Below are 27,519 nucleotides of genomic sequence, written 5' to 3'. Positions count from 1 at the left end.
TGTGTTTACATGACAAAACTAACATTGTAAAGTCAACTGCAAATACAGTGTACAAATACCAGAGAATATGTTTTTGACTCCATGCAGTGGGCAGTATTTTCTGGTCTATTATATTAGCTTAATCATCATATGTATAGCAATAAATTATCCTCAAGGGAACTTATGATGGCTTTAAGTTTAACCATCCCCACAGAAAACACTGATGGTTTCTTTTACTGGTGTTCTTTTCAAAAGGTACCATGTAGGTGTGGACTGATTACTGTAGGGTGACCATTTATGTACATCCATTGAGAACTCTGCAGAAGAATTCAGTCTGTGGGAATCTACTTCTGTTGCTATGAGTTTCTTTTATAATAGTTTTAATCTATCTAAAATCATCCTCCGTAAAGCCATGTTTTATCAGGTTCCACAAGCTGTTATAACAGTGTAGCAATGCAGTGGTCTCCTGTTTTAGAAGCATTCCTGATTAGGGCAGTTCTTCTTTTCACTTGTCCCTGAAGGATACACACAATTCTTTATTATGTGAGTATGGTCAGTGGGAAGAGTTGAGTTTTCCTACAAGCTTAAATTATCCATGATGGGATCTTCAATCAAGGTAAGATTGGAGATGGGGGATTCCTGCAATGTTTGGGAGCAGCCTTGTCTCTGCAAATACACTTTAATAATGAAAGACCTTCAGAGAAACCCTGCGTAGCTGAGAAAGGCAGAGGGGAGAGGAAGGCTTCCTCTGGCCTGTCAGGGTGGCTGTGATGTTTCAAACCATCGGTTCTGCTAGGGAAATATTTCCACCACTTTCAGCTCTCTTCCCCTTGCTTGTAAAATGGCAGCCGCTGACTTGCACGCATGTGAGTAAGCCAGCTTTGTGTAGTAACAACTCAGCAGTTTATGACTGTATGGCAGGGGGTGGCTTTTTTTAGCTACTCATATTAAACTGTGGAAGGTGCCAAAAAGTCATGTGGTCTTTAACAGCTTTGTCACATTTGCTGAACAGTAACTTGTACAGATGGAGCAGGGGGAATGCAGAAAGCATAAAGGAAGCAATTAACCAAGTAAATCTTTGGAAACAGCATATGTCAAAAATTGCAGAGTAGAGGGTCCTTTTCCTTCCAGAAATCACTGTTTTAAATAAGAACAGTCCCTGGGCACATCTAGTGGAAGGCCGTAGGAGGTAAGTATCTTTGATGATGACCCATGCGAAAGGGATATGAGGAGAGGTTAAATCTCACAAGGCTGAAAGGGTATTCAGGGAAGAAGGTCATGGGTTGGACTGAGCCTGAGCTCCAGCTCTGCCCATTACAGGCCAAAGTAGATGAGATAAACTGTGTATATCACAACTTGTATATATGCCTTTGATGACTTTCTCCCCCATGCTTAACTTTTAAATGTATACTGGCAGTTTCCCACTCTTTGCAGACAGTGTAATGTTTCTAGTTGAATTCCATCGATCTGTCAGTGTTGTAATCAGTAACTCTGATGTGTTTTTCTGCAGCGCTTGCATCTTAGCGAAGATGTGGCTGGGGCAACTTTCATGGCAGCTGGCAGCTCTGCTCCTGAGTTGTTTACATCTGTCATAGGTAACTAACCTGCTGCTTCTTGAAACCTCCTCTTTTCCCTCAGTGTTTTTCAGAGTTGAAATGGGATTACTAAGCACCTATAATGTTTGTCATAATACCTGACCCCTCTCCTCATGGACACTCACAGGATTAATTGTGGGAAATCCTCAGTAGATGAAGAGTTTTTAAAAATGTACTGTTATTTCACAACAGAGCTATGCTGGAAGTAGTTCAATTTGACCAGTCAAACCAAGGTCAGAAATGCAGGCAGCTCACCTTAACTATCTATTAGCCTTCCCTTGCTGTAGCACTGCCAAACTGCAGAGCACTGATCTCTGCATGTGCAGCTTTCCTATTCACCTTCCTATGCTGTTTGCTGCACCACCTCTACAGCTTAGTGCCTTCAGTATCCTGGGTTGGTCCCCAGGCAAACTCTCAGTGTCCTGAGATTGACATTCTCAGTTAGTTGTCTAACACTGCTTCCTTCAGGGAAAGCCACAGCAGGAGGAAAAGAGAATTTGAGACCTTTATTCACAGCAACAGGTTGGTGAGATCATTGCACTACCATTGCAGCACTCTGCTTATGGGAAGTGTGATCAAGAGATTCAGCAGTACTTGGGTGTATGTAGCTTGAGGAGACTCGCGTGTTCTTTCAACAGCCTTGAGCTATGAGGGGACTTCAGTCGAGAACTGCTATGATTCTGTATGTATGCTAACAGGTGTAAAGGTGAAAGTGTTCTTGCGGTATTATACGCCCTCATCTCCAGTGGTAGGTAATCTTTAGAACAATAGATGGGAGGTTAAGGTGGCCTCTCCGTCACTGAGGAGAAGTGATTGAACTCTTCTGGGCTTAGATACTTTCTCTAGAAGATCCTTCTATTTCAGTTACATCTACCAGAGGCAGAGCACAAATTAATTCACACCAAGCTGCATACTCTGCAGAGAGAGATGATCAAAGCCTCAGAACCTAGGAAGCTAAAATGGAAGCCTATGCAGTTGGGCTTGCATACTAGCAAGGCAAAAATAAAATCAGACTCCTTCAGGCAGCTGAGAGAAGCCCTAAAAATCTTGCTGTGGTGTAATCCACCAGATACTGAATGTCATTTGGGGCATGCCTACTTCTGGTTAACACATTTCTCAGAAAAGGGAAAAGTGGAGAAAAAAAAATCTAAACTGCACTGGCCAGAAAAATACTGCTGGAAACTTAAAAGCAAGTGGTGAATTTAAACAGACTGACAACTAGCAGGAGATGGAGTGTTATTTTTAGGCTGACTTCCTAAGGAAAAAATTTTATGCAGTACCACAATGCATGTGTCTGTCAGTTCATCTCCCTTCTCCCTCACCATTAACCTCCTTGGCCAATTTTAACCAAATCTGACAGAAGAGCTCTGAAAGGAGCTTGTAACATAGCCCCATAACCTATTCTGAGCAACATCATTTTCAGCTTGCAAATAACAAGAGGCCAGACATTTCTGATTCTATTCCTGTTCATGCTCCTACTTCCCTTACTGTTGTAGTCAGTAGGGGTGGGGATATGGGGAAGAGCAGAGCACTGGTAAGGGGATTCCTTACAGGAGGTAGTTTCTTCCAGATTTGTGTCCTATAAGATGCTCTCATGGAGCTTACTGTCTTTTGTAATGTATATTGCCATAACATTGGTTTGCAAGACCAGGAGGTTGGTGACTTAGAAATGTCTAAGGCATTTGGTTTTCATTAGGCAATACATCTGAATTCCCACAGCAAGTTCTACCACCTTTATTCACCCTAGTACCTTTCTCTGCAAGTTGCCCTATTAAATATGAGTAAAAGTAACAGAACTGGTGCATGCCTTTATATTCATTAATGGGGCAATTTTAGAGGAAAAACCCTGTGCTTTCCAATTTACACAGCTTGCCTTGAACTTGTTTTGCAGGTGTTTTTATCACAAAAGGAGATGTAGGCGTTGGAACCATTGTAGGCTCTGCTGTATTTAACATTCTCTGTATTATTGGTGTGTGTGGACTTTTTGCAGGACAGGTAAGAGGCATTTAATGATTCCTAACAGTTATTGCATGCCTTGGCTCTACTGTGAAATCAGTTGCCAGGTTCGCAACCTTGCCACAAAGTTCATTGGTTTTGTTCTTTTAATAGAGTCCTATACTGTTCCTCTTGCATTTTTTGAAATGAAAGGCAGAATAGCAAATGTCAGCTTGGACGTTTTAAGCTGTCCAAGACATGTGAGTGGTCAAAGGAATAATGGATGGTTATTTAACAGATCCTCTTGCTAGCTATTGAAAGATGTGTTGTGATGTTTGTATCTGGTTCTTTTAGACCAAAGGAGCCAGAAAATGTGTGTGCCCCTGGCTGGTAAAAATGCAGTTCAATGAACTGTGAAAGATGCCTCCAAAGGAATCATGACACTTCTGGAGCATCATATTTGATGCTGCCTTTTGTGTGAGAGGTGTTGTTGGCAACTGACTTGACTTAGGAAATTATACAAGAAAGATTCAGTCTTTGCTTGTAGTTTAACTCTTATTTATGTCCTCAGATTCACAGGATGGTTTACATGGGAAGAGACCTATGGAGGTCTCTGATCTAGAGCCCCTGACCACCCCACCAGCCCCAACTCAAATCAGGGCTAATTTCAGAGTTGGATCTGGTTGTTCAGGGCCTTGTCCAGTCAGATTTTGAATAATACCAATGATGCAAGAAATCTTACCTTACTAGCAGTAAGGCTGTCCACCCCTAGTATAATTTCTAACTGTTTTCTGGTGTGTCAAACTAAATATGACAACGAGTTATTCATCTGAAATTAAAGTAATTAAGTTGTGAGATCTGAGCTGCTGTCTGATTTGCAGACATGATTGACTCTGTATAATTAAACATCTAAATCTGCATTCACCTTAGCACTTGCCAACATGCCCAGTATTTTTATTATCTTGTAAAATGTTCTTTGAAATTTTACTGTACAGACTTCTTTTGCAAAGAGGCTAGGCAGGATAACAGAATCAATAAAGAGCAAGAGGATAACTAGCTCTGGAAGAAAAGCCTAAAAGGAGGGGCCTCTATGACTTGGTCAAGAAAACAAGCAGAGAGCTCAGGCTTTCCCAGGAAATTTCGTAATCCATTTTTATTTGCCTTAACCATGAACTTTTTCAGGATGAAGATAAACATTTTCATTATGGGGAGGCTTGGGGAAGAATCCACAGAGGTACTTTGAAACCATTTGGGCTCCCTGATTTGTATGGGAACATACAGCTGAAAGCTTGCTCAATACATTAGTCATTCTACTGTAACTCTTACTGCAAAAGCCTAATTTATTCAGGCTAGTTTTTAATTACTGAAGCTTTCCCAGTGCTTGAAGCTGTGTTCCCCAGAGGTGTTCTCCTGTAATCAGTAGGACTGTCTCCTCAGGTTGCTTTTTTCAATCAAATGAAGAAGATTAACTGTTTAGCACGATGACAGAGGAGCTAATTCTTCCAGTTTTTGTTCTTGACAATATTAACTGCAAGCCCGAAACATGATAAAAAAAAAAAAAAAACAACAAAAAAACTAGCTACAAATAACAGCTTTTAGTGGAAAAGGCTTGATGGAGTTTGGGAGTTGACAGAGGATGTCAGTCATCTTTGTTGGCGGATGGGAGGTGTTTGTTTCTGGAGGGCACAACACAGCCAAAATGTTCTCATAAATGCCTTCAGTCTTCCAGGCATGATATCTTTCAGAAGTTCAGAAAAGGATTGGCTGTCCTAATCATCCTACGCACGGTCTGTGAGTCCTTTTTCAAACAGAGAATTGAGATTTGAACTGGTTTATCCTGATTTTGTTTTTCCCTGGTTCCACTAGTGATGGTTGTGTGATTTCATCAGGTCATTTTGCTTGTTTGGTGCAGTTTAACCTGGAATAGATTTGTGAGAATTGGAATAATTTAAATCACTGTTTGGAATCATGATTTAAGTGAGCAAATAGGAAACCTCAGTTTAAATAATTCTGATACTGACAAAAACTGTCTGTTTTGTTTTGTGATCTTCAGTTTTTCCACTCCCAACGCTTCATCAAAAAGTCATTTGCTTTTATTGGTGTGATTCAGTGCATGTTTTGTTATTACTGAGAGGATTTTTTTATCAGTAATTTCTCTGTACATGCTCTAACATAATTAATGGACCTGGATGACGGATTTGAGTTGCCTTGTACTGGCCAGGTGAGTCTGGAGCAGGTTGTTGGTCTCAGCTGCTTGCTGTGCTCCAGCTCAGGCAGGGTAGGGTTTTCTCTTCAGAGCTCAGATCTGAGGAGTCAGCAGACAGAGTCCTCTGTTTTTCACGTGGGACCAGTGCGTCAGTGGGCAGGGATTTACCAGCCAGAATTTGCTGTCTTCTGAGCCTGCCCGAAGGCTCACAAAGACACAGTTTTCTGGGACTCCCATCATCCTAGAAAGCTGTGTTAAAGCATCTCTGCTTGAGGCTGGAATGCTTTCAGGTTTGTCAGGCGAAGTGGCCTAAGTGGAGAATTAATCCCATGCAGTTCCAATCCAATGGTGCTTAGGTGTCCTTCACGTTCCTTAAAACCTCTCATTGAATGCTCTGCAGTTGGGTGGTGATTGCTCAGAATTTCCAGGGTAGACCAGAAAGGTTGATGTGCCGCCCTGTGTCTGGTTTATGGGTGGGATCCTACTGGCAGTGAGGGAGTTTCAAGGTGATTGCTGTGCTGATTTCTACATGGGGAACTGCAGAGGGTAGGAATGCAGTCCCACTGCTGCTTTCCTGTATCATCCACTAGCAGTGGCTGGAATGTGCCAGTGGGAGCATTTGTGTGCTGATCAGGGCAATTTGCAACTGCATTTGTGGAAGGATGTTGGGACCATGCTAGGGGGTCAGTACCTGACAGCACTCTGCCGGTTTGCTGGGCTTCTTGGAGATGCTGCAAGCCCAGGAAGTGGACAGGGAGCTGCGCATGATACAGATCTCAACAAGCCACAACACCGTGGCAGTGCTGCTTTGTCCCCACTCACGGTGTGTGGCATGGAGCTTGGAGAAATATCTCTGTGCTGGATCCAGATTATAGGGTGATTGATGGGTGGCAGAGTGCTTGGAAGTGCGAAATGCCCATGGTCTGGAATACCCAGAGCTAAAGCTTGTAGGGGACATCTTTAGCATTTCTGTAAAAACTCTTTTTTGCAGAACTATTCAGTAGAATAGGAAAGCCTATTTTTTTGACCAGTAAAAAAATGAATTCAAAAATATCTCTATCCAGGATATGTTTTATTTTTACATTAGGCTGTAGTCGGCATGTGCTATGTTGTACATGTTATTCTTTGGCTTAAGAAAATACTGGGTTTGGCTACATGCATCTTGTTGTAAAAAAAAAAAAAAAAAAAAAAAAAAAGAAATACGCAGCCCCAAAAAGTTGGTATGCATTTACTTGAACACTAACTCTGATTATTTTTCTAAGCCTTTAATGGCTAGTAAGTGCACAATTCTCAGTAAATCAGAATAGACATCCCACTGCTGGAACTGGAAAGTATGGTGCCCACACCTCTGTATGACACTATGCACCTAAAAACTGCATTAAAAGAGCATTATTAAGGTTAAAAGTCAAACACTGAAAAGTTATAAAATAGCAGCATTAAGGTTTCTTGCACAACCTTAATATCCCCCCCCCCCCACCATGTATGCATTATTATATGGTCTTTAATTACATGATCGCATGCTGGTTTCTCCACAGGCTCTCTGCCTCCTTCAGTGCACAGAATGGACTTTGCTCACTTTAATGAGCAGCTATTCATTATTTTGTTTTCTCTTCATTGTTCAGTGTGTGCCCTTCTGCCTTATTTACCAGGCTCTATTCAAACCCTGTTCCAGAGGCAGAATTATTAATTTCCTCTTGAACTTCTGCTGATCTCATTGCTATTGTATCTGAGCAGTTGATAAACAATTAATTTTCCCCAAACCTCTGTGAGATGAAGAGGTGTTTTAAAGATAGGGAAACAAAGCACAGAGAGATTAAAGGCAAAATAAAAATTTGTCATTTTAGGTGCCAATTAGAGTTGGCATGGGTCTGTTTTTCTTGCTGAACCTATAGCATCCTGTGGCGTTTCCTTTGCTCAAAGAGCAGCTCCCTCTGGCTCTGGATGCTCCTGCCATTGCTCCTGCTGCTCCAGCTCAGCATTGCTCAAGGGTTTCCTTGTTGGGCTGAGTGTGGTGGCAGTGGCTGCTCATAGCTCAGCTCTCCCAGTGAGCTTTCAGCTGCTTTAGCAGTGTGAAACGCTTTTCTTCTCCAAGGTCCCAACATATGCTCTACTTTCTACAAAGGCATGCACTAAACACCTCAGTCATCATGAACCCAGGTTTCATCTCTAGGACCATTCTTGTCTGAATTAGCAAGTGACTTACGTACCTCATCATGTCACATTTAGTATTTGGTTTCACTAATATAATCATGTTTCTGCTAAGCAACCAGCTACTCCAGGTTTCTTTCTGTGTGATCTGTCTCTCTGTTCCCCCTCTATCCATTTCTTGAGGCTCAAGAGAAGAACTTTCTCCAGGTTCCCCCCCAGATCATTGATCCACCCTATACCTGTTTCTCAAGTGCCTGTCTTTCCCTCAGTCCCACAGAGGTCTACGTTTCTTCTCCTCTCCCCAATCCTCTTCCCTGTGTCTGTTTGATCTGATTCCTCCCAGCTAACCTCATCCATCCTGGGGAGGCACCTTGGTAAGCACAGGAGCCTGCCTGAGAGCCAAGGCAATCACATTTTCTGTTGGTTTGATGTCCTCCACCAGCTGGATACATGGTGTACCTCACAGGCAGTTCATGCTGGAGCCTGCGACACATCTTGCACAGCCCTTACTCTGCCTGCAAGTGGCTTGTGGCCAGAGGACCACATGGCCCTTGCTTTGTAATTGCAGCAGAAAAAGAGTTTCCCCAAGAGGCTCCTAAAGCCTAGCGAAGAGCTTTCCTTACAGGATGAATCTCCTGTCCTTAAAGGGCCTGTAGCAAGGCTCTCTCATCCAGCACAGCAAGTCTAAAAAGGATAGACACCCTCTGCCCTGTGCCCACATGCTGTCCTTGCTCCAGGCCCCCAGCAGGTCTCAGGCTACATCTCAGTCCAACACACATGTATGTTGCTTTTGATCTCTGCCTTCCAGGTAGGAGGCTTCCTGCTCCATGCTCAGAGCCTGCTCGGAGAGGTGGTAGGGGCTGTGGAAATTGTGGCCACTTGGACTACAGGCACCTGCTCATGCTTCGCTCATCTAACACCGAGCCCTGTGTCTTGTGCACTTCCCAAGTGGGAAGAAGCTGCTAGGAGCCAATGCAGTGCAAAAGGAAAAAAGGAGGAGCAGGGAGAAGTGTTTCATGCTTAGCAGCTGGTCTAAAATAGCTTGGGAGCAGGCTGCCAGAGGCACTCAGGCAAGGCAGTAATTAGAAAATCTTCCACTTCATTTCTTTATTTATGTTTTTAATTTTGGATTTTTAAGGAATTTGTCAGCTTGGTAGCTAGAGCCCCAGTCCTGCAAGTAATTCATTTCTGCACAGTGATCTGCTTGCAGGATGGGTGTCTGAAAGCCACACAACTTGTTTATACCGTCTGCTGTTATGCCTTGTTTTAGGGTTTTCAAAATAACTGTGGTAGTGTTGTAAGTCTCCTGAAGAACTGCTCTTATGCTAAAAAACAATTGATGTAGATGAAAATCAGCTTTAATGTACTGTTGTGCTCCTTTTTTCTTTGTGGCCCAGACAGAATGGACAGAGTCGAGATGGAAATTGGATTGGTTTGAATAATGTCAACAGACTGGGGAGATTAATCATGTAGCTGTCTTGCGCTAGCCCAGAGCTGAAATTTTGTGTTGCAAGCTCTAGGGAAGGATTAATAAATGCAAGCAAAGTTGCTTTAAGCAACCATGAAGACATCTCTGTTAGTATTAAGTACTATAAACGCTCTTGTCTCCCTTGCTTGTCTTTAAGCAATACAGAAAATGTACATGTAAAAAAGTTTAAAATGTAGTACAATAGTACAAGTCAGAGACACCTCTACCCATCCCCATCACACCCTAAGAATTGGTTGGCTTCTTACTGATTTTGAAACTGAGGAGCTTCTAAATTGTAAGTATTCGTGCCATGGTTTGCTACTGAAAAATAGGAAAGTGTGCTTCAGTAGCTTGAAAGTAGGTTGATTTTCTCTTCCAATTAGTGTTGATGACACTTTGCAGGTCACTAGTGAGGATTCTGAACTGCATGGATTTTTCTGTCTGTTCTCACTGATAAGAGCAATGAAATCTCCCAAGGTCTTTATCCTTGGCACACAAGGACTAGTTTTCAAAAAGTGACAATTGATTCAAGCTGCCTCCATTTTTGGATGGCCAAACCAAAGCTACATGCAAAGGCTGGATTTTCTAAATTAGCATGCACACTCTGAAAATCAGACTTTTACAGTATCTTAAACTGGGCTTCTGGAAGCTGAGAAACTAAACCTCTGATTTGTTTTGAAATCCCCAACCGAATCGTACTTACAGAGAAAGTTTACCCATGTGGATGACTGAGTGCAGCCTACCTGACTGTGACTGTGAGCCTTAGAAGCTTTTCTTTCTTTCTTTTTGGATCCTGTGGTAATATTCTGATTCTGTCTTACATGCACATACACACATACACAGAGGAAGATTTGACTAATTTCATCTAGTCACTAGGTGCAATTTTTAAGCTGTAGATGGTTTTAGTATATGGAAATACTTTAAGATAAAATATTTTAAATACTTTAATACTGTTCTTGCTTTGCCAAATGCTAATGTGCTGCAGAACGGATGTCTCTATAGCTGTTTCTTCTGTTGTCAGTATAGCTGGGATGCTATCTGTCAATTGTACAGCTAAGTCACATATCCTAAACACCACGTTTGACTGTTGTGTCTGTTTTATTTGCTTTCTATTGGCAAAGAGAAGGTACAAGAAAGTGAGAGAATGCTGCAAGAGTTGCAATGCTGTAAAATGCAGCCCTTCAAATAGAAGCTTGTCAGTACTTCATGGTAGTGAGTGCTGCATAGCAGGGCAGAGATACAGGCATGGAGGCTTCCGCCTGTGTTGTGACAGTTCCCATTAGGATTTTTCCACGACAGCAAATCAACAGTATAGCCCTGGAGAGATATGGGGAGATTAACCTTAGCCCAAGGTCCCATCCAAGCCTCAGTCTCTTTGTCGTCTTTTCTCTCACTCTCATATTTGTGCTTCACAGATTCTTCCATCTCCTTCCACTGCCTTCTCATCATCCTTGGTGGCAAGGATGTGGGATTCTCGGAAGCAAGCAATGCTTGCTTAATTCAGTTCACATTCACGTTCAAGTCAACCCAAGCAGAGTTTGTTCAGTTTTAAAAATTCCTCCGTCTACATTCTTCCTGCTTTTTGCAGCTCTGCTGCTCTATCCAGTCCTTTTCTGTCCTCATCCAACACTGTACTGCAGCCTCTTGCACAGAAGAGGATGAAGGATTAGGAGAGGTTGGTGAAAAGTGCATAAGTAAAAGCGATACAGCCATATGAGCTGCAAGCATTAAGCAGTAATTTTTAATGTGCATAACTTGAATTTGTTAATTACCATCTAAATAGCTGTGTTTGGCAATTGAGTTCCAGTTTCCCTGTTTCACCCTTCCCTAGGTTGAGACTGGCTGTTCCGGTTGTGGTGTACCTTTGTGAGAAACACTCCGTAGCCAATAACTTAGGCTCAGGCGAGGATCTCAGTGAAGCAGTAATTTATTTGCGATTGCAATGGCGGGCGCCCCACAAGCAGGAGAGAGCGCATCTACTAGTTCCAAGACACAGTTTATATACCTTTTGATGGCAGGACCCTCCCCTGTTTCCCCACTGAGTGGGTAATCCAGGTTCACAATCTATCTGATGCTTCACAAACAATGCATGGCCTTCAGTTGCCGGCCTGTTAAATTTCGAATTTCTTTTGACATTTTTACTGCTTGAAGTGGTAATGTTTCTTCACTTATCTGACTTGACTTGATACCTTGATTTTCACCTAATTGTCCTAAGGAGTCTAGTTGTCTGCATTTTACAAGGTCGCCTGCTAAACTTTCTTATCACTGTAAGCATATCTCAGTACCACATTCCCTCCTTCTAAACAATGTAACTCTGCAAAAACATTTCTATTCCCACACCTTGATGCTGGATTGTGCCAACGACTTATTGTGTTGGAAACATTCTTGTATTTTTAGGGACTCTTCTGGTTAATTCTTCAGTCAAGGGGTCTATTTGGTGGTCAAATGTCATTCCTCATGTATACTGCTATACTGGCGTTTAAAAAAAAAGGACTACTTAAGCAATCTGCTCTGCTTTCTTCTGCTTCAGTGGTATTTTACCTGAGAAAGTAAAATTCAGAAGTTTCTTCCGCTGTCCAAGTCATGGTAAGCCATCGTGTAAACTAAAAATGCCTCTCAAAATCATGAGCTGATATGCAGTCAGCTTTAGTTCAGGGTGTGTAAATATACCTAAGAAATCAATGTTGCAAATAGTGAAGAGCTGAGTAGAGAAAACTATGAACAGAGGTTTAATAACCAGGTAGAACCCTTTTTATTGAAGAGGCTGGGACTTTCGTAATCTATTTTTAAGCTATTTGTGTCATACAGTTCACTTGCATGCATGTTAATCTTTTAAGCTTTAATTTCTCAAAGAACAAGTAATTCAGACTGGGGTCATTACTGACCTTTGGTTTTAAGATTGTATTCATGAGCTTTTTTCTCTTCTGGATTGCAGAGGAGTTTTAGGCAGGGGGAACTGGAATGTTTTTTGTTACTTTTCTTTGTTCAGTGACCAACAACAGAAAACATGTTAGCTAGTGAAGCAGTAGTTTAAGGAGAACATAGTGCCAACTGTTGGGTCTGTATGCTGCTCTTGTAGCCCTGTACACTATGAAATTTTGTGCTGCCAGTGGTTTTTAGTGGCTGTAGGCCTGCTCTTTCACTGTTATGTCTGTTGCAGACTTGAAAGCAAAGAAGGGACCCAATAACAAATCAAACGAGATCCACATTCCTAACAGGAGCGTAACAGGAACACACAGCTGTGGGAATGACCATGTGTGCATGAAACCCCAAGCATCAGAAGAGCAGAGGGAAGAAGTTGGTAGAGTCACTCCCTGTCCTGCAGAAAGTCAGGCCATCAATAAGCAGACTGCAGGCAGAACAAAAAGGAGTTGCTGGGGTTTCAGAAAAGAGAGGCATCAGTTTCTATAGAGGTGCTGCCGAAAGGTCCTCACAGTTCAGAGGCTGCAGCCTTTCTGAACACCCTGGTAAAGCCCCTGCACACTCCAGAACAAAGAGGGTGTGCCCAGCAGTTGATAGCAGCAGACATAAGCTGCTTCACAGCACCTGGGCATGCTGCTGAACAGGCTCCTCTGCCTCTCGCATCCTTACCTGTATGTTACCTGTACTGCTCCCTGAAGGGGAAATCGGGGAGAATGCTCAACCACTGTAAATGCAGCAAAGTGCTCCCTTTCCCCGGAGTTTTCCTGCTGGGATGTTTGGCACTGGCAGATAGCAGACTAACTCTGAGTGATAAAACGGATTAGATTCCTTCCCAGCTCCCCATTTAACACAAATGGTGTTGCCTTGGGAATCAGGGACTTGTGGATTTAAAGCAAATTTGTAGCCATTGTACAAGTTGATACTTCATTTGCTCCCCAGAAAACACTGAAAAAGGTCCTTTGTCCTGTGGGTCATGCCTTCTCTTTCACGATGCTGCATGCACATCAATCTGTGCATGGTGAATGAGCTCTGTCAGAGGTATCTGTCACACCATGGTGTGACATTTGGTCTCCTTTTGGAGAGGTTTGATGATAACTCTAAAAGCCTTTTGTTGTTCCAAACGTCACTTTATTTCCCAGAACTATGCCAGCAGCATGCATGAACTCAGTATTGCTGCAGTGGGTGCCAGTTCAGTAAAGTGGCTTAAAGCAGGGTGGCTTGCATCATTTCTCTGGAGAGAGGCAAGTAAGCCTAGACTTTGTGGTGTCAGGGGCCTGGCTCCTGCATCTAAATTGAACCAGAAACCGCATGGTGAGGCCAGTGAGATTGGATCTGATGATGGTTTTTGTTTTCTCTGAAGGTCCTTGTGTTGCAGCTACGCCTAGCAGCCGCAGTCATGGATTAAGACTCCTCCGTAGTGTGCATTTTACAAATACAGAGCCAGAACATAGCTCTTGAGCCTGAAAACTGGTGACCAGAGTGTGCAGTGGGAGCTGATAGCAAGGGCTCAGGGGCTCAGGTGGGCAGACAGGAAATCACTCTCATCACAGAATTACACTCAGTAATAGGACAGAAGTAGAGGATGCAATCAGGAGTTGAAAATAGATTCCCTTCAGCACCAAAACAAATCAGTTCCTAATGGCCACTAAACACCATTGCCTCTTGAGGTCAAGTTTTCTCTGTCAAAATTCACACAGCAATCAATACTGCAGACTTACCATTGATGCAGTTGCTTTACAGTCATTTCTACTGCAAAAGCAGGGGAAATCACAAAGTCTCTGCGTGTCTAAAAAGGGCTTGCCGGTGTGAAGAGCCTGGGCAGCGTCACTCTGAGTGCACCTTCCTGTACGACGTCGAGATCTGTCTTTGAGCCCTGCTGCTAATCCTCCACAGGATCTGTCTGCGGTTGGAGGCGTCTGTGAATGCAAGTCCTTGGGATCTGGCTACTTTGGCTCTGCAGGAATCTGGCTGAAAAGGCATGCTGGTTTGAACATCTCATGGATGATTTTGAGTACCAGTGGAGCAGGGAAATATTTTTGGCTTTGTCCTGAGGTTTGGATAGTGTCCACTATTTCCATTCTGAGAATGTCACAGAGACGGATTGCTGCCACAGTAATGAAAATACCAAGAGCTGCTTAAAAAAGCAAATATTCTTGGGGAAATAATGACTATAGATTTAGTCGATCTGCAATGTATGAACTGGGATCTGGAGAGATGGTTGAACTCTGCAGAGAATAGCTAACCAGCAGTAAAATTAGGGGCCTGGTAAATGGAAGAAGCTTTTGTCCCAGTGAGCCCAGTAGATCAGAGCAGCTCAGCAATTACTGTCTTAGAGATATGTATTTTTAAGGTCTGGAGTTTTTGGGGCCTGGCAATTGCTTGTATTTTGTTTTGCTTAAGTTCTGTGGGGAGGGATAGGGTTGTTTACTATCAGTCAAAGCCCTGTGCAAGACCAAATGTTGCATCGCAGGACGTGCGTATCCTTGCCAGGAGGTAGAGGTTATGATCAAGGGACTCAGCTGGATGCTTAGCATGTCCTGGGTGTTGAGATGGCTGTGATCACTGCATGTCAGCAGCAGGGAGACATCGTGGTGGGGTATAGAAAGAAACATCTCTGCCTGCTGCCCAGGATTTGGTCCAGGACATGCTCATCACGTGCCGCGTGTCCCCACACAGGGACTGTCAGCTGCCTCCTGGTGTTCCCAGAAGACTGCACAGGCAGCAGTGGCTGGCTGTGCGCGAAGCCGTCTAAAGTTTCAGCCTCAGCTGTTGCAGGACAGCAGAGTGGTTTGATGCTACAAAGGGACGTGGGTGGGGTCAGGGACTTCTGCTGCGCTGTCATGAGATGGGCCCTCGTGCATTTGCCTAGTGGTTTGGCAGTCAGTTTCACCTTCCTTCACCTGCAAAATGGGGCTGTCCAGCACTGCAAGCTATGCCTTTCTTTACTGTGGTTTCTCATTCCTCTGTGGCTCTCTGACCCCAGCTCCTCGCAAAATACCCAGAGTTGTTTGGACCCTGCTCTCACTGATGTGTGTGTTCCCCCCAGGGACCTTAAAGTGGGAATAAGTGGCACTGACTCACAGGTTTGGGTCTGTTTGGTTCTGGCAGATAGTTACTTGGGGGCGGCCAGGGGAAGCTTACACCCTGTGATCTCTGCTGTGTTTGTTTTGCAGCTAATGATTATAAGCTTCTGATTGACTTATTGCTCATTGCAGGTGGGATGTAATAACTCCCAAAATGAGGTAGGTTTTGTGAAAATTAACTTGCAGGTGTTGATGGTCAGGCAGTTCCTCTCTTGTATGCTCTACTGAAAGACGGCAGTAATTATCTTACGAAGTTCTTTCCTGCCTTGTATCTTCACTACAATTGCTGTAGGACTGATACATTTAAGAGCAAGAGAGAGAGAAAGCATGTGTAGAATATTAAACACACAGTTGCTATTTCCCATCTTATTTTTGGCCATGACCTTTCAAAGAGCACACAGTCTGCCACCTTTGAATCACAGACATAACCGTTAGTGCTCCCTTTCCTGATTTTCCTGGTGGCTGAAAGCTGCCAGCTGCTTTCAGGCTGTCTTTGGGCAGGGGGTACCACCCTTGGCTGCGTCCTGGAGCAGGGCTGCCTCCAGAGCTGAATGGAGGCAGCAGAGATGTCGCTGTCCCATCTGGCAGGATTTGTCCTCTCCGGTAAGAGGTGAGGTTGTGAGACCAGTTCATGGGACATTTTACTAGGCAGATGAGAGAGATGCTGTTGAGATGAAATTCCCTCAGGTTCAAAATGTGCTAGAAATGTGAAGGTTCAAAATGTGCTAGAAAAGTATCCCCAAAAAGGCCATTTGCAAAGGCCTTGTGGAGGGAGTGCTCGTGGCCAGAAGTCACAAGGCAGACTGTAGATGAAGACTGCTGCTGGGAAGATGCAACTGAGGTGATAGGTAAAACATCCTCCAGGGAGGACCAGGAGCCACTGAGGCGGGAGGACACATGGGTGGCCCCCACTGCACCTGCACTGCTTCCTCTCTCTGGACTGTAGACTGGGTACATAATTCTATTGCTTATGTAATTCATCCGAGCTTAAGCTGTAGGGCTGGGAGCAGAATAAGGAATCACTCCTACATTGCTTCATCCCAAGTGAATACCTCCCCCTCCAGACTGACACTGCTCTTCAGTATAACAGATGGGGGGGAGATATCTCCCAGGAAGTGCACAGAGGTTCTCCAGTGGCTTCTTGTTTAAAGTCATAGATGAATGTATAGCCTATTTAGATATAAAGATGAATATAAATAAGGCAGTGCCACTATCTCATTTTAATATGTGATGCTTCATTGATATCATGACCAGTGAGGGTGAACAGGTGGGTGGCAGGATCCTTGTAATTACTTGAGCTGAGAAAGAAGTTCCTGAAATAATAAATTGCGAAGTTAAAAGGCAGAGCCTATGCTTTGTCAAGGGAAGTTTAGACCTGGAAGATCAAGCTTCCCCCAGGGCTGTCGCAGAGGGCAAGGCCTGTGACAGATTCACCAAAGACAGTCCAGTGATATTCAGCTTCTCAGAAGTCAGAATTTCCCAGTCTGCTGTCAGGATAGGCAGAAATAAATGTTTTTTTGGTGTTTTTTATTGTTGTTTTTCCCCACAGAATGGCAGGTGCCAGGGCAGCGTGAAATCTGAGGGGTCTTTTTAACTTCTCCAGTTAGAGCTGCCGTCTTATGAGGGCAGCTTATCTGCTGTTTATATTCATGTAGAGCAAGTAAAATTAAACCTCAACTAATATCACTATTGTTACCAATGCAATTAATGACACTGAAGCCCATTAATAGATAAGGATTTCACAGTGGACTGCAGGTAATTCTCTTCATGAAATGACCCACTGGAATGATATGTATACATCTACACAGCCTGTACATATGATGTCTGTACATATTTGCAGTCTATACTGTGCTCATTTCCTTGGAGCATCATGCAGCAGGTGACATCGAAAACATGCCCAGGTACCTCCCCTTGCTACAGGTCAACTTGCAGTGTCTGTGCCCAGGTGGAGCTCTCTCTAGAGCATTCTGCAATGCTGAATTGCAGCCTGGAGTTCTCTGTCTTTTCACTCCCTTATCTGTCCTGCAGGAAATGGCAAGGTGGCAGCACCCATGTTTGGCATCACATGCTTCCTCTCAGGCATGTCATAGATAATAGGGAGGGCAGGCACATAGGATTTGAAAGAGCCAGCTGGATGGCCTCTGTTGACAGGTCTTTCCTGGATGGGAAACGCAGTGAGAGGAGCCTCTGTTCTGTTAAGGGGAGGGAAGTCATTTGGAAGAGCAGAGAAGAAGGGTCAGTTTCACAGAGGGAGACTGGGGAAGCCCTGAGCCACTGAGGCTCTGGGCACCCTGCACTAACTTAGGTGCCAAGCACAGCAGCTGTCAGTGTTCTGTCTTCAGTGATTTTTCTCCCTGGTTGGTTATCTCTGCATGTGCACTAAATGGAGGAAATTGTGTGTGCTGCATGAGGCTGCAGGTTCAGGAATTAAGAACCGCAGAAGTCAAACTGGAACCAATCAAATAGTGATTTTTCTGCTCTCCAGCCCTTCAGAAAGGGAAATAAACATTTGAGTAGTCAATGTCATACATGAGAGTGTGCAGGGTGAGAGTTTATCAATGAGAAACCCAGTTGCTAATACAGGATGTTTTTACCCTTCAGAGCGGTATTGCAGCATGCAGGTGAGTGCAAGCCATAGGTCCTTCTCTGTGCCTGGATCACGGGCAATTGCTCTCATTGAAGCCTGAACAGAAGAGCTCTTCCTTTCTGCTGTGGAGATGCCACATTTAGTCCCCAGTGTCATAGTTAAGTGAAGGCTACTGGGCTCTTGTCTGGGGTTTGAATTTCAGGTACTTCCTTTGAATGCAGGAAATGTGCAACGTGACAGTCAGTGCTTTTCTACAGCTGGCTGTTGGTGCTCAGCTCCCAGAAGACCAGCTGTCCTCTGGCTTACAGTATTTCTGATTTAAAACTCTAAATCTCATCACATTTTTACCCAAGCTTATTGCTTCCCTGATTTCCTTTCTGCCTTAGTCATGATCTGCTAAACTGTGAGTTAGGAGGGTTCCAATGCATTAAGATTTACATGCAGTCCTTGGCTGCAGCAAGAATATATAGCACGACTTGCGCGTTCAAGGTCTTGACAGTTATAATGAAACTACGAGATCCCTGTCAGCAGGCTGAAAGGGCTGCCATTTCTCTCAGTGCTAACTAATTAGCTCCTTTTACCCTGGGTGTGTGGTTACCCTATGCACACAGCTTCCTTATATCAGATTGTTCTTCCCCGTGATCAAATGGTTCAAAGGCTTCAGTTAAATGGCTCACCCTAAGGAGACCTGAGATTTAATTGCCCATATTTACTGCATCAGGGAGAGCTTCTAGGATGTCTGAAACGTGAGCAGTTTGTACAAGTGCCTTCACTCAGATCTGAATGATAGCTGTATTTAAGGGCCTGGGTGTTAATGTGTTCACTCAGGTGTCTGAGGAAAAATCACTGGGAGAAAAATACAGACTACCTTCAAGACTATTGTAGAATGTCAAAGAACAGGAGAGATTCTAGCTTAACTCATGGTAACTGCAACATCTTGCTTTTAGTGGTATGCTCTGCTGTATGGTGACACCCCTTATACCCAAAGGAGTGTTTAATTAGATAAATAGCTACGGTTACCAGCAAACCTGCTCATTTGGGATTTACTGTCCCATAGTCATTTGTTTCAGAACTGTTAAAACTTCTATTATGCACATCTAAAGTTTATAGCTATCAAAGCTCCACCAGCATCTGTGCTCAGAAAGGCGCATAGGACCTTAAATAGCATTGTAAAGCTGACTGGAATAATATCAAATCATTTCATAAACTCTCTTACAAAAATTGCTCAATCAAAAGGAAGGAGTCCAACTATCCATAATGTTTAATTAAGGGTCTCTGAGCAGAACTATGCACCTAACTCCAGGTTTCTACATTTGGAAATTTCCATGATAAATCATTGCCTTTTATCTATTCTTACATGAATAGATATTCATTGTCAGCTGGTATAAATGTAATCTGACTCAAGGACTTTAAAGGCCTGTTTTTTGTTGTTGTTGTCTTTTTTTTTTTTTTTTTTTTTGATTGGTTGGTTTGGTTTGTGATTTTTGTAAGAGTTTCTTACTGTCAATATTTGCATAAAGAGGCTTTACTCTTGGCATAAATTACACTTAACTTTAAGTGTTAAGAGGTCATAGAACAGAGATTTTAAAGTATAATGTTCAGTATCTTAAGTATTTATTTTGCTAGCAATCAGGAAAGTTCCACTACTGTAAGAGTTGATAAGCAGAGAAATCTGGGAAACTACTTTTTGCAAGCACTCTGAAATAGGATCTTTCTATAGATAGAAATGAGAATGAACTTCCTGTTTGTTTGGCTGATTTCATGCATGAACAAGACTGGAGGATGTTGTCAGAAAATTAATTTTTACATTTAGGGATCAAACCAGAACAGTGTAATTTAGCCACCTCCCATGTGGTTTACACTTGGGAAGAATGTGACCAATGATGTTTGAAATGCACTATGGAAATGAAAAATAAAGATTTGAGGATAATTTTGTACTGAGAGTGGGGAACATCCCAGCACTGCCAAAACTGTAATCAGAGTTTTGGCATACTGAAAATGTTACCATCACATGACTGCTTTTCATCGGCCCTTTCAAATGCCTGTAATGAAGTTAAAGGCTAACTGAACTCACTGGTGTTACGTCCTCTAATATCTGAATTCCAGTCTCATTCAGCCTACAATGACAGTTCTTCCTCATTTCTTTGGTTCTGAAAGGTGTCAAATGAAATGAACTGCACAGCAATTCTGTTTTATCCTCTATTGCCTATAAATCACTTGGATTTTGATCTTAAGGTGCTGATTTGCTGGACGATTGAGTAGTTGTCCCAAATCCTGTGCAAATATGCGCAGAACTGCAGCAATGCCCGTGACCAGCAGGCAAAGCCGTGGCTCTGCAGAGGCTCAGGCTAGCGCTGTGCTGGGGGTCTGGCTGCTCCATGCCGTCAGATAGCCATTCTGCAGCGCCACTTCTGTTCCTTCCCGTGAATGAATTATTATTCAATTATTATTTTTCACAAGAACAAGCCCAGTGTAAAATCCAGCAGCCTGCAGTTTCCTGGAAACCCAGCATAGGAGGCTCCAGCATCTGGACTCTTGGCAGACACAGGCATGTGGGGTAGGGGTGTGCTGGGGAGTGTGTGTGCTGCTGAGCAGTACCTGGGGGCTGCCCTATGTACTGCACTTTCATGTACCTGGAGCTCTTGCTCAGCATTTCAGGATGGTTTCCTCCCAAGGAAGACAGGACTGCCAGGCTGGGGAAAATTAATAGAAATATGGTGGTGGGAGCAGAAAGAGTGGACATCCTGTCCTGTAGGCCTGGTTGGGCTATTATCTCTTTGACCATTCTCAGCTGGGATGCTCACTGCTGGATGTCGGCACTGACACAGTGACACTGACACAGTGCTGACTTTCTTTGCCCTGCTGGTAGAGCCGAGCCCCTTCTGCTGCCCAAGCAGCAGCAGCAGCACGTGCAGCCTCCTCTGTGACATGGTGTGCCAGCCCTGGCAGCAGCTCAGCCTGCAGGGACTGCTACTGCTGGCTCAGTGGTGGGAGCTGCACTGGCGCAGGGCAGGGTTTTCAGGGTAAAAGGGTGTCTGTAGCCTCCCAGGCTCATTTCGGTCATCCATAAATACATGGGATTTGATTACCCTTTCCATTGGTTTGACACCACTTCTTTGATTTTGTGTGTCTGTGACCTTGCACTTACTGCTCTTCAGGTTTGGCCATCCCACCCTAGCAGCTATTCCACCAGCAGTCTCAGAAAGCCAGTTCATCTCATACCTGCGATCTCCTCACCGTGTCCAAACGTGCACGGGGACAGCTTTCACCGAGTGACAGGCTTGACCATGGCACTTGCTGTTGACATGGCAGTTGTGCTGGTAAGAGCCTGGTTGACATCCTTTCTTTGCCTGTTTTCCCAGGTTGTTGCACTGTCGTCATGGAGTCTCCTGAGAGATTCAATCTACTATACACTGTCTGTTGTTGCACTCATTGTGGTAAGTTTTTGAAGGCAATTGTACATGTCATTCTTCTTTGGGAGCCCACATGTCTACTGCTGCCTGTAAAGGGAACCCACCAAGAAACCATAGTCTTGTGGCTGAGATCGTAGCTCCAGGAGCCACGTGGTTCTCTTCTTATGGAAAAATGTACTTGTGGTCTCGCTCATTCTGTAGGAAAGCATGGCCCAAGGGTAAGAGATGGAGAAATGTCCATAGAGGCTGCAGCAACAGCTGGGGGGAAGCATGTCCCAGTCCTAGTACAGTGGTGGGCCGCAGAGCTGAAAACCCATGCTGCAGCCCAACTGAAGAACATGTGTCGCTCTGTTCTCTGCAGACAGTGACTCTCACAACTTCCTTCTGGCTCTGCTGCAAGAAGTATCTAACTGACCTGTAAGGAGGCAGCGTTTGTGCCCAGAGGACAGAGATCCTCAACAACTACAAAACATTAAAGTAATGTGTAACTGGGGGCAAGGTCTTGTACAGTGCATGCTAACAGCAAATCCTGTAATGAAGGCTACAGTTCCACTAACTCATAGTGCTACTCTGATTCCAGCTTCCACCAAGTTCAGTAAATACCCTACAACTCTGAAAGTTGGGCTATACAATGAAAAATGCATGTACAAGACGGTGCCATAGCATTATCTTTGCAATAAATACCAAAGTAGGAAGTGCAAAAATAGACTTTTTTGGTAACAGTTACTACTTTTCTTTGTTGTTTATTTGTTTGGGCATATAGTCTAGGGCCATACATTCCCTAAGAAAGTGATTTTGTGAAGTTAACTTCCTTATGTAAATAAGAAGAAGGGAAGTTTAGAGTCAGAAGATGGACACTTTGCATTTCTGAAGTTCATGCAATGTTTCTTAGTCACAGTTTCAACACTGTGCTTTGTTTTGCCTTCACTCATCATGTATGTATGCCTTGTATGTATTCTGTAGGTACTATCTCAGAGGGTTTGCCTCAACCTGCTTGTACTTTTATTCTGCTTACTGCAAGGTCAGCCATTTTGCACCCGATGAACTTGTCTTCAATTTAATGCATGCATCAATATGGTTGCTAGAATAAAAGCTAAATAATTGTTAGTAATGGGCTGCAAAACAAAACACTTTTTTTTTTTTTTGCTTTGACAACTTGGCAAGTAGCATCATGCCAAAAAGTGTTCCTAACCAATAAACTCAACCACACCTACTAATTGTAATAAATTACATTGCACAAGCATAAAGACATCTAGCAGGTATTCTCTTAGTTTATTCCAGGAGAAGCACAGATGTGGGCAGCTACCTGCCATTTATTTAGCCTCTTGTTGTCTGTGTTGGGTGCATCATATAGTGTGTGGAGGCAGGTGAGTTAAAAATCTGTTGTTGAACCTGTCATTGGCTTTTAAGTTCTTAAGGCAAGGCAGATTTTTTTCCTTGTATCTGGTTCATCCTCGTGACTGTCAACTGCTTCAGGACACTGAGAACCATTCTTTATCATGTCCAGTGTGTCCCTGAAATTCTTAGCTACATATCCTATGTAATGAGTAAGTTATACTACTCATTGAACACCCACCTCTGTTACCCTTAAAACTTTTCTCCTATAGTTTATTTCTGTGTGAGGTGTTCTTCACAGTTAGAAAACTGCAGATATCCTTTTCTCATGGAACTGTACCCCATTATATCAGGGTACTATTATTTTTTTCTTAAGCCTCGGATTTCTCTCCAGATGTGTGCCCACTCTTGTGCTCATTTTACACTGTGACATTCAAAGTCCTTCGTGCAGCCGGGACAGGACTGTGCAACTTGAGACTTGGAGGTATTGCCAGAGCTCTTATTTGGATGTTAGAATCACGGCCAGCTGAGGCTTTGGAGATGCAGAATGGTCCCCACATCTCTTCACTGGTACTCAACAGAAGTCATTGCATGTGTCCTTTAAACACCTGTTAAAGAAAAACAGAGTAAAATGAGAGGAAGGGAAAACATTTTATATGGTTAAAGACTCGACTGATATACCACCCCTACTGTATGTAGTATTGTTCCCCAGTTGAAAGCAAATGCGGATTTTTCCTTTCAGAGTCTAAACACTGCTTCAGTTTAAGAATTTTCTCTCTTCTCCATCATTCACCCAAGGACCCCTGGCTTTACAGTAGCTCAGATCTTACATCTCTTTTTAAGGTAGAATCACATTTAGGTGGGAGCACATCGTGATTCAAAACTGACTCTCCAAGCCCTGATGTCTCCACTAGGAGACACCCTGCTGGCTCACAGCAGAGTGTAGCACAACTTTATCTCACTTTTCTCATTTCATAGAGTCATAGAATGACTTGGGTTGGAAGGGACCTTAAAGATCACCTAGTTCCAACCCCCTGCCACAGGCAGGGATGCCACCCACTTGATCAGGTTGCCCAGGGCCTCTTCCAGCTTGGCCTTGAACACCTCCCGAGATGGGACATCCACAGCTTCTCTGGGCAGCCCCTTCCAGTGCCTCACCATCCTCTGAGTAAAGAATTTCTTCCTAACATCTAATCTAAATCTCCCGTCTTTTAGTTTAAAACCATTCCCCCTTTTCCTCTCACTGTCTGCCCATGTAAAAAGTCACTATATTTTTAATCAGCTCCCATTAAGTACTGAAAGGCTGCAGTTAGGTCTTCTCCGGGCAGAACAGCCCCAGCTCTCTCAGCCTTTCTTAATCGGAAAGGTACCCCAGCCCTCCGATCATCTTTCTGTCCCCTCCCCTGGACCCATTCTAACAGCCCCACATCCTTCTTGTGCTGGGGGTCTCAAACCTGGACGCAGTACTCCAGGAGGGGCCTCAGGAGGGCAGAGCAGAGGGGCACAATCACCTCCCTTCACCTGTGTGAGAAACATCGCAAATAATTTTCTTCAGACAGGATCTTCTGTGAAGCTATTTTATTTGCAATTGCAATGGCAGGTGTCCTGTCAATTAGGAGCGCATTTTAGTAAACAAATCATAACCTTTTATTCCCTATTACCCAACACCTGATCACTTCCCCTGTTTCATCATTGGCTGAGTACTACAGGTTCACAAGCTACTTGATGCTCCTCTGTACCAAATATGTACCATTTTTCTTTTTTTCAACCCTTTAATTTCTCCTTTTTTATGTGTTGAGAACTTGTGATCTTTGTTTTACTGTTCTCACATTGCTCATCCTGTTTTTCATCAAGCTTCTACCTTATTTTGGAACAGTAAGGCCTTCTACTGTCCACTTACCTACTTAGCATTTCTCCTTACTATGACTACACAACTACCTTGGAATACAGAAAAGTAATTCTCTACTGCAAAAATATAACTTAGTATCTCACACCTGCTGACCACTCCTCTCTTGATGCAGCCCAGGATGCAGTTGCCCTTCTGGGCTTCTAGCATGCACTGCTACCTCATGTCAAGCTTTTCGTCCACCAGAACCTCCAAGTCCTTCTCTGCAGGGCTGTTCTTAATGAACTCTTCTTCCATTCTGTCCTCACATCTCACATGAGGGTCACCAGTCTGTAGTTCCCTGGGTTCTCCTTTCTACCCTTTGTAAAAATGGGACTGATGATTCCTTTTTTCCAGTCAGTCAGTTACCTGACTGCCAGCACTTTTCAAATATGATGGAGAGAGGCTTGGCAACTCAGTTCCCTCGGGACCCTGGGATGCATCTCATCAGGCCCCATAGACTTGTACCTGTTCACTTTCATGAGGTGGTCTCAAACCTGCCCTTAGTGGGCATTCTCTGCAGTGGGATGTCGCTTACAGTCTAACACTTGTACAGGCCTTAAATTTTAGGAGTCACTTAAATGCTTTTCTATATAGGGATAATTTGCCATGCCAGGGCATTGAGACTTTGCTACAGCTAAAATACAGTTGTCTTAAGTGAGCAATGATACTGCTTGTAGAAGGTTGCTCACATATTATTTTCAACAGCGACTTGTGGTGCTCTAATATGAGTTGTGTTCCATGGGTATCTAAGCTAACCAGCAATACACCTGAGGGGAAACAAATACATCCCTGCCAACACTGAGATTCAATGGTTTAGCATTCTGCTGGGTAAATCCATGTGGGTTTGTTTCCTTCCATTTCCACCAGCAAAGGAATTGCAGTGCTGCAGTAATAAATGGCAAAGCAGCAAACTCACCTGTTTGGTGCTCCATGCCAGTTGAAAATGAGTGAACTTTAAATCACAGAGATGAGAAGCAGATAAACTCTCCTTATCACATCTACCTCATGTTGATTTAGCAGTATGATTTTTGTTATATTACAAAGTAGCCCTGTCTTCTTTTAGAGCTTGGCAAAACTGTTACTCCTTATTTCCCTTGAAAGGAAAAGATCCCACTGTTTCTTACCTTGAAGGGACGTGGTCATTGTCATTAGTGAAAAAAAGTGTGATTGTTGCTATTTTTAATCACAGAGATCAACACGCTTTTGTGTCCTATCACACCAAAATGCTGTAACCTAAAATAGCTGTTGTCAGGTTGGATCATGGTGCCTGGGCACTGTGACATAACATGCATAATGTTTTGCTGTCACGTGTTTTTCCAGTAACAAATAGAGCTATTATTTGGTGCGTGCTGTCAAACAGGAGTTGCTGTTTACAAGCCTTGTAGCTTAAAGGAAGTGTTTCACCATACTTTCAGAAGCTCGTTTCCTTTTCCTTGGTGTTCCCTGGTGCCGCTTCCACGGATGTGTTTTCCTAGTGGAAATACAGCCTTCCCACCTCTTCAGGCAGGCAAAGGTGCCTCGACAGGACCAAGTGGCAAGCAGCAGGCATCCTAGCACTGCCCGGCTGGCCCTTGCCTCTGTCCTGCCCGCCAGGCATCCCAGCCTCCCCGCCGTGGCCTCCCCATGCATTGGGCGAGCCAGGCTGGGCATCCCTGGTTCTGGGACCGGCAGCTGGAACAGCCCTCACAACAGGTGTCCGCTTGAGCTGGAAGGGGAAGCAAAGAGGGGTGCTACCGGCAAGGCGACCATGGAAGTCCCCTGTTCTCCCAGCACCTAGGTGCTGGTGGTGATGGGTGTATGCTGGGAGAGTACCCAGCCGTGGAACACTGCAGCCATCTACCGGTGAGCTCCTAACATCTGCCTCCTCAAACAATGGAGCCAAGCGAAGATGGGCAAATACCCCTGCACTTCTCTGCCACAGCATTGTTTGTTCCCCAGCACATGGCATCTTATATATGCAGAAGAAAGACACGTTTCTTTTCCGAAGAGGTTTGCACAGCATCATGAGGGAGGCTTCAACACTGGTCTGCAGATGTACTAAAATTACTGTAACAGCAGTTAAATCCAGCTCCTGCGGTGATAACTTAGCTCTTAGGAAATCATGTCCCATGGCCAGTTTTAGCCAGACATTTTTTTGGAGCACCTGTCATTCATGCCGGCTGTAGAAGTGGCTGTAAATCTGTGTATTTGCTTCCCAGTTGCCACCTAAGAGCAGCTCAAAAGGAGAGGCAGTATCTGTCCCTTCTTCAGGTCACCTCTGTTTTCCTTGTAAGCACTTCTGCTCAGTGCTGCAACAGTGCCAGTTCTGCAGGACCCAATGCTATTTGGGAAGAAGTACCACCCTGCTTTTCTAGGGGAGAGAAACTGGGAGCTGAAATGTTCAGAGGAAAACAGACCAGATCCTAATCCTGTTGCCCAGGCCCTGGGTTGCTCTGCCCCCCATGCCCCTTGTTCATGTGGTGGGCTGTTTTCAGCTCTGATGCACGCTGTCACATTTCCTGTCTAACATGCCTCTTTTAAAATCTTTCCTCCACAGTTTATTTATGACGAAAAAGTTTCTTGGTAAGTACATCCAGCTGTGGATCCCATTTCTTTCTTGTTCATTTTCCTGTTTACCACACAAAAGCTGCAATAAACAGGGTTCATGAGAAGGGGGGAATCAAAAGTTTTGCTAAGATCATTGTATTTTCAGCACGTCTTAGGGCTTGGATAGTGAGTGGTAGCTTTGATTTCACACACAGACAGCATTGTTTAGATTACAAGCACTAGGGGGAGTCAGGCTTCTTGTGTTGTGTGTTTTCTTAAACTCCTTCTCACTGGGGGATTTATGTTTAATTTCAGAGGGGGATTTCTGAAACACTGAGTTTTGCAATGTTTTTTCTTTGTTTGTTTTGTTTAACTAAAATTGACTTGAGGCCCAATTGTGTTTGACTGTCCTTCTACTCAAAACACATCAATGA

General features: G+C 43.8%; 1 protein-coding gene across 7 annotated transcripts in view; it reads left to right on the top strand.

Moving 5' to 3' along the window:
- SLC24A3 (solute carrier family 24 member 3) overlaps positions 1–27,519 on the top strand; it is a 205,225-nt gene that overhangs the window by 132,172 nt on the left and 45,534 nt on the right. For all 7 annotated transcript variants that reach the window (XR_011094270.1, XR_011094269.1, XR_011094271.1 and 4 more), the window contains exons 5-8: positions 1,490–1,574; positions 3,466–3,569; positions 21,286–21,360; positions 27,096–27,121. Coding sequence is in view for 3 of the 7 variants with exons in the window: in XM_068675147.1 (XP_068531248.1) it covers positions 1,490–1,574; positions 3,466–3,569; positions 21,286–21,360; positions 27,096–27,121 (290 nt within the window). In the remaining 4 variants the exon portion in view is untranslated. The remainder of the gene's footprint in view (positions 1–1,489; positions 1,575–3,465; positions 3,570–21,285; positions 21,361–27,095; positions 27,122–27,519) is intronic.

The sequence above is a fragment of the Anas acuta genome, chromosome 3 (assembly GCF_963932015.1).
Source record: "Anas acuta chromosome 3, bAnaAcu1.1, whole genome shotgun sequence".
NCBI classification, from domain to species: domain Eukaryota; kingdom Metazoa; phylum Chordata; class Aves; order Anseriformes; family Anatidae; genus Anas; species Anas acuta.
The sequence above is the reverse complement of the archived record's forward strand: the minus strand, read 5'-3'. Positions and strand labels throughout refer to the sequence as shown.